The 7205-nt window shown below is 33.2% G+C and overlaps 1 protein-coding gene across 1 annotated transcript; it reads right to left on the bottom strand.

Moving 5' to 3' along the window:
* Positions 1-4643: 4643 nt before the first annotated feature.
* On the bottom strand, positions 4644-7194 carry LOC108907245 (zinc finger protein 184). Its single transcript, XM_018710838.1, has 2 exons — positions 6439-7194; positions 4644-6375 (listed from the first exon to the last, which is right to left on the bottom strand). Exons 1-2 carry the CDS (start codon positions 6934-6936, stop codon positions 4771-4773), a joined length of 2103 nt encoding a protein of 700 aa, XP_018566354.1. The 5' UTR covers positions 6937-7194; the 3' UTR covers positions 4644-4770.
* Between the last annotated feature and the right edge of the window lie 11 nt (positions 7195-7205).

The following is a 7205-nucleotide window of genomic DNA, read 5'->3' as shown; positions in this document are numbered from 1 at the left end:
GCGTGTGTGCTACACTAGATATGTAATGTGACTTCTGTAAGTCGAAAACAGAAATCCGTACAAAATTATCTCTACATGTATTCTGTTTGATTACTAAATCAACATTTGAAGTATTTATTCTGTTAATAGACTACAAATAATGTGTAGTATGTTTTGTATGTAGTAAGCAGGCAATAATACACCTGTATCATACAATATTGAAAAAAATTATGTACACATGATGGCTCCTAAGTACGTTCTTTCCAGCGGTATCAAACTAGAGCTATATTTCTGGAAAGAAAATTACCGTAGCACCACCAAGCAGTGTTAATTAACGTATATACAATTTTTTTAGCCTACATTTGAGTTGCAGCCACTGAAAATATGTGTGGTTTTCAAGAAAACCTCATTTCCCAAAGTATATCTATTACCCGTACATTCTCATAATAAATACTATATTATCTTTACATTATTTTCAGAAAAAACATTTTGTGTTTTCCAGACCTATATATTTTTGCTCTCAGTCATACAAACATGTATAAAAACTGTTTGCAAATATTTGTGTAAAAACAGTTGCGCAAATACATAAGTTTTAAATACAAATGTTGCCTGTGAACAATTAATATGGATAGGTTTGTTCACAAAAATACGGGCAAATTCAAAGTATTGCAATAATTATTATATTTTGTGTATTTTATACGAGCATAAATTTCTATTCTTTAAATTGCGGATCATAAAATTGTGTTCCGGTAACTTACTTATAAGATAATCAACATGAGATTCCCAACTAAGTCGCAAGTCCAAAATAATTTCTAAGTATTTAACTGTTTGCTGAAAAATCGAACTCTTCGTTTATGTACTAAAACAAAAATGTAGCGATTGCGTTTTTGCAGTGTTTAAAGTAAGTAAATTTGTACAGAACCAATATCCAAGAGTTCTTTTTAGTCCAAGAAAGTTAGACATAAAAAGACGGAATAAGCAGACTTTTACTCTGAGATTTTTTTATAGAAAAGTAGGTTTTGAGATCAGGAAGCATATATCTGAAAGATCGTTAAATTTTGAGTAATTTTTGTAATATAAAGTTTTTCCCAATATTTACTTGTTTTTGAGACATGAACTTCAATATAATATGCAATAACGTAACAGGAAAATCTATTATTTTATTTAAATCACACTGAGACAAAATATTCTTTTAAAATATTGTTATAATGGCTTTAATCACACCACATACTAACTAACAAACAATAAATTATAAAAAAAACAAACGATCAATTACAGGAAAATCTATACGGAAAAATTTGAACTAACAATTCTAACTGCAATTTGAAGCTATTGGAGGGACTTAACAACCCCAGTTTCCGAAACTAAAGTAAATTTCTTCATTTGGGAGATATTGGCAACGAGAGTGTTAAATGGCACACCCTGTATATATGATTTTTCGCGTTTTTTCACCAAAAACTGCCAATATCTCAATGAAGTTGCATTTTTGAAAAAACGGTTCAAATAAAAGTTGTTCAAAATTAAATTTCCTACAAAATGGCTCCTACGAAAATTATTTTTTAAATGAAGTACATAGTACAGATTATGTTGAAATTAATATTTTGGAGCCAAAGTAATGGTAAATTCATTTTTTAAATAACAAAAGTGAATTATATAAGTTTTAATTCGGGGGTGTACCAATTAATTATGCACTTTTTAATATTTTCCAGAAAAATAAATCGGTTTTCTTTGAAATTTGTAATAATGAACTGAAAATTTAAATTTGACGACAATTGGAAACGAATTTTCTAAAAAAAATTATATCAATAATTTTTTTTTTTTCATTTATTTATAAATTAAAGAAACAACTTTTCCTATTGATTATTTTTAACAATTTTTTATGAACCTCCATATGTAGGTCTCTTATGTAAAACTGCTTCATCGCTGTTGCAAAGAAATTTCTAAGATAACAGATGTTTCTAGAAAATACTATACTACTACTATACTATTATAAAAAGCCGAAAAAGCGCATTATTAATTCGATATGTACACGCTCGAAAACCTAAAAATTATACTTTTGATGCTCATAAATATTCAAAATTCGGAAAACTGTACTTATAAGATTTTCCACAATTTTCTTTTCTCTAATTCACTTTTTTTATTTAAAAATGAATTGACCATTATTTGGCTGCAAAACATAAATTTTCACATAATTGCACTTCGTTTAAGATATAGGGAAAACTATTGGGAAAATCGAAATTTTTCATAGTAGCAATTTTGTAGAAAATTTAATTTTGAACAACTTTTATTTGAAACTTTTTTTCAAAAAAATGCATCTTAATTGAGATATTGGCAGTTTTTGGTCAAAGAAAGCGAATAATCATGTGTGTCTATATCTCAAGATGCTGTATGTTCCCGGTGATTGCGTGTATATGTTTTCTGATCTCAATACCTACTACTTTTCTATAAAAAAATTTCAGAGTAAACAAGTTCATTTTTTCATTTTTCTGGACTATTTGTTGGCAACTGTTTTGGAAAAGGAATTGTATGTGGAGTAACGACAATTTACTGTAGTAGTGTCATCAGCAAATAGAATGACATTAATTACTATTTGATTCACAAGTGGATAAATCATTTGTTTAATAAAAAAAAGTAGAGGACCTAAAATAGATCCTTGGGGCACCCCATGTGTAATATTTCTCAATTCAGATTTTATTAAAGTTATTCTGGCATGTCAATTTTCTTAAAATATTAGGGTAGGAAACACAGTTGAATGTCTTAGTAAGGTCATAAACACAAGCTACAAGAATTATTGAAGATTATTGGATTACTTGGACGAGTTTATTAAGGCTAATGTTGTCCGACAGTTATTACCAGCCACATTGATCTGGCATATAAAGCAAAGTGCGTTCAAAATTTAAAACTGTTTTGAGATTTTGAAATTTGAAAATTTTAACCAGTTTATAACAAGAAAATCGTGGAAAAAAATTGCTAAACTATGCCTACGCCTGAAGGTCCAGAACATTTGTTCATAAGAATTTTTCCCTCAAAATAATCTAATCTTTCATTATTGGAGGATCACTTTATAACCTAAACCCGTACAATCACATCATTGATTTAATGTTTTAGCACCAGTAGTCCAAGCATTATAGAGAAATGCTTACAGAAATTATTACCTGGACAAAAAAAAAATGACCGTATAGAAAATTAAATTTTAAATTGAGTTTCTTGTTCTTTAAACTCGATCCAATATGGAGAACATGGTTAAAAAAAATCGCAAAGTTGAAAAAAACGGTTTTTCTAAAATAATTTAAAAAATATAGCACGGATTGAAAAATTTTAAATGAGAAAGTTGTAGGTTTTAAAAAGATCTATCAACTGATTTTTTGAAAGTATCGATTGCTTTGTTACTTTTCGAGATATATCGAAAAAACCGTTAAAAATCTTCTCTTTTCTCTTCTTCTATAACTCGTTTACATTTACGTGCCCATATTTGCTATTTACTGCAAGCATAGCCCGCGGCAAGCCAAAAAAGTACATTTTTGAAAAATTTAAAAATATTAATTATTTTTCGAGATATATCGACTTTTTGAAAAAAAGACACTCGAAAATTGGCTAGATCTTCTCAGCGGATAGCCCTACAGTAACGATTTTCGGTTTATTTTCTTCGTAAAGAGTTATATTATCATGCTGTTAAAAAATGTTGACGATTTTATTAATATTAAGGATCAAAAAATGACTTTGAATAAATTGCACTTTTTTGGGTATGTTTTTTTCAAATTACCATTTCAATTTTTATTTTATGAAAATGACTTTTAAAGAAAGAAAACTAAACATTTACGTGTCTATTTTGCTTCTAAGGCAAAAATGCTATAATATTCGTGTTTAGCTACCCCAGATTAAGTACAAAAAAATAATAAAAATTGAAATAGTTATTTGAAAAAAAACATACCCAAAAAAAGTGCAACATTTTCAGTCGTTTTTTGATCCATAAAATTAATAAAATCGTCAACATTTTTTAACAGCACGATAATATAACTCTTTACGAAGACAATAAACCGAAAATTGTTACTGTAGGGCTATCCGCTGAGAAGATCTAGCCAATTTTCGACAGCGCCTTTTTTTCAAAAAATCGATATATCGAAAAATAATTAATATTTTTAAATTTTTCAAAAATGTACTTTTTTGGCTTGCCGCGGGCTATGCTTGCAGTAAATAGCAAATATGGGCACGTAAATGTAAACGAGTTATAGAAGAAGAGAAAAGAGAAGATTTTTAACGGTTTTTTCGATATATCTCGAAAAGTAACAAAGCAATCGATACTTTCAAAAAATCAGTCGATAGATCTTTTTAAAACCTACAACTTTCTCATTTAAAATTTTTCAATCCGTGCTATATTTTTTGTTATTTTAGAAAAACCGTTTTTTTCCAACTTTGCGATATTTTTTAACCATGTTCGCCATTTTGGATCGAGTTTAAAGAACAAGAAACTCAATTTAAAATTTAATTTTCTATAGTAAATTTTTTTTGTCCAGGTAATAATTTCTGCAAATTTAACATTAATTCGTGACAGAATGCTTGGACTACAGCTGTAGCCACAAATTTGAACATTTTTAATCGATGTTCAAGGAAAATAAACACTACTCAAAAATAAAAAAGAAATTTTAATTAATAACTACATCCATAAATTTAAACAATAGTATATTCGATCACCTACAAATAAATAAATGCTAAAAATATAACTGCTGCATTAACCGTTCGAAGAAATGTACCCTAAAACACTAACAACTGGTTACTAAAATTTAAAAAAAACTACGCCGCTTCCTCGGTCTCCATCTGCTCCTCGATCTCAGTCCGCATTTCGTTCTCGATCTGATTTGTGCTCTCATTAGTCTCCAGTTCAATCAAAACGTTCTCGTCCACATTCACATTCGCACCTGCATGCTGACTCTTCATGTGGTCCCTCAGGGCGAAAGCCCGTGCGTAAGTGGCGCCGCATAACCAACAGTCGAATTTCAAGTTATTATCCCTCTTGTGAGTCTCCATATGCGCCCTGACGGCGTACAAGGAAGCGAAAGGTCTGTTGCATTCCGTACAGGCGAACGGCTTAATGTGACTGTTTTTATGCCCGGCCAGTTGGACGCTGGTTTTGAAGGCTTTCGGGCAATACGGGCATTTGTACGCCCTTACGTCCGAATGGGTGAGTAAGTGGTGGTTGTAGACGCTGTGCGATTTAAACCGCTTTCCGCACGCGTTGCACTGGTAAGGTCTTGTACCGGAATGAGTGCGCAGATGGAGCGTCAAGCAATAGCTAACGCGGAAAGCTTTCCCGCAAATCTGACACACGTGCGGTTTTTCGCCAGTGTGGATCCTCTCGTGTTTCACCTTCTCGTGTGGCCTGGAAAACCTCCTGCCGCAAAACTGGCACTCGTACTGACGTTTCTGACACTGGTTGGTGACGTGCTCCTGCAAAGCGTTGAATGTCGTGAAGGGTTTCTTGCAGTACGAACACGAGAATTTCTTCCCGTTACTGTGCGCTTTGACGTGCATCTCGAGGTTTTCTTTCGTGTAAAACTTCCTGTTACACACCGAACAATTAAAATTCTCTTCCTGACTGTGCGATTTCATGTGCACCTCTTCGTATTCCTTGTCGTAAGTTTTGTTGCAAATGCTGCAGATGAACATGTGACGCACCATTTCTCTGCTGTCGTCTATAGGGCCCGTGATGCTGTAGCTCACGGGCGCTTCGGGAATCTTGTCCTTAATGGGGTCGTGCATCCTCTTGTGAAGCCGTAGGCTTTTAAAGGAAGGGAACATTGTGTTGCAAATGTCGCAAGTGTACGGACCCAAAGTAACGACCCGTTTAATTTTACCCGTTGTTTCGTCTTTTGTTATATGCGACTTCATATGACCCGTCAACGCTTGGTAATTCAGGAATACCGCGGTGCAATGCGTACACTTGAACTTGTTTTTCACTTTCGACGGGTCACACATATGTTTCTTGTAATGGTCTAAATTGGGGAATTGCAGGTAACACTTGGGGCACTGGTGAATTTGTATTATAGTTTCTTTGTCGTAAATCGCGTCGGCTTCTTCTTCTGTGATTTTTCGAATCTTTCCGTTCTCCAACAGGTACTTTTCAGTCATGGGGCCTTCTTCCTCTTGTTTGTCGTTCTTGTCTATCCAGAATTTGTCGATTTTGACTACCTTTCTAGTATACACTCGACCGTCTTTATCTAAACACTGTTGTTCTTCTATCGTTTTGGAAGCCTTGCCATCATCTATGTATTCTTCGGCATTGTCGTACTCTTCTTCGTCATTTAATTCAAACATGTTTTCTTCGATATCTGTGCCGTCCTCATTTTCAACAGTGGGATTATGGCCATCGCTTAGTATGTGTGCCGTATCCCCACTTTCCTGGAAAATTAAAAGATAAGTATAAATTGTATAGCCTTATAAAAAGAAAGTAGAATTAATTACATAAATGACTTCCTCTCCTTCATGGAACTTTTGTAAATGTTCTTCGATTGAAGTAAAATTAACATTACACATTTGGCACATATACATGACTTTAGAAGACGAATACTCTCCTTGGTCCTCATTATCATTTTGGAGATCTTCTTCAGTGCTAGTTAAAGCTTTTTCAAGAATGCTTTTATCGTAACAGTTATCCTCCGCTTCAGTTTTGGGATTGATCAAAGCATTATTCGACTCACTTTCATCAGGTGACTGGGATTCTGGATTTGCCTCTTTTTTTATGGTTACTTGTGAGATTGGTTCTGTTACGGGAAGCTCGACTTCTTTTTCTTTACATTCTCTACCCAAGTGTTCTGCTAACTCCAATATATCATCGCACCTACAGTTACACGCCGGGCACATTACGTTATCAACCATGCTGAGAATGTGATATTTTAGTGAATTGTAGGACGTGAATTTTTCTTCGCAGCAAAAGGGACAGTTTAATGATAACGTTCCCATTTTGCTAGGCGTGGAAACCAAGCAGAAAACGATTTTTTTGCCTCGATTTCAGTCAACGAGTCCTCCGTTGGAAAGCTTTTAAATATTTGGATTTTCAAATCAGTAATGTTGAAATTATTCTTCTTCGTCCCTTTGAATAACAAATAACTTCATAGCAAACACTGCACGCAAATCACTCTCACGAAGTTGGATAAAATGGCGTATGAACTGACGTATGTCCGCTTCGCAAGTTAAGTCAGAAATCTTTATTAAATTTCGTTGATTCAGAG

This window comes from Anoplophora glabripennis, unplaced genomic scaffold (genome assembly GCF_000390285.2).
Source record: "Anoplophora glabripennis isolate ALB-LARVAE unplaced genomic scaffold, Agla_2.0 scaffold168, whole genome shotgun sequence".
Taxonomy (NCBI): Eukaryota; Metazoa; Arthropoda; class Insecta; order Coleoptera; family Cerambycidae; genus Anoplophora; species Anoplophora glabripennis.
The sequence above is the reverse complement of the archived record's forward strand: the minus strand, read 5'-3'. Positions and strand labels throughout refer to the sequence as shown.

Coding starts and splice junctions, on each gene's coding strand:
- LOC108907245 (XM_018710838.1), bottom strand. CDS start 6,936: ATGGGAACGTTATCATTAAACTGTCCCTTTTGCTGCGAAGAAAAATTC. Junction 6,376..6,438: donor AAGGAGAGGAAGTCATTTAT/GTAATTAATTCT, acceptor TTAATTTTCCAG/GAAAGTGGGGATACGGCACA.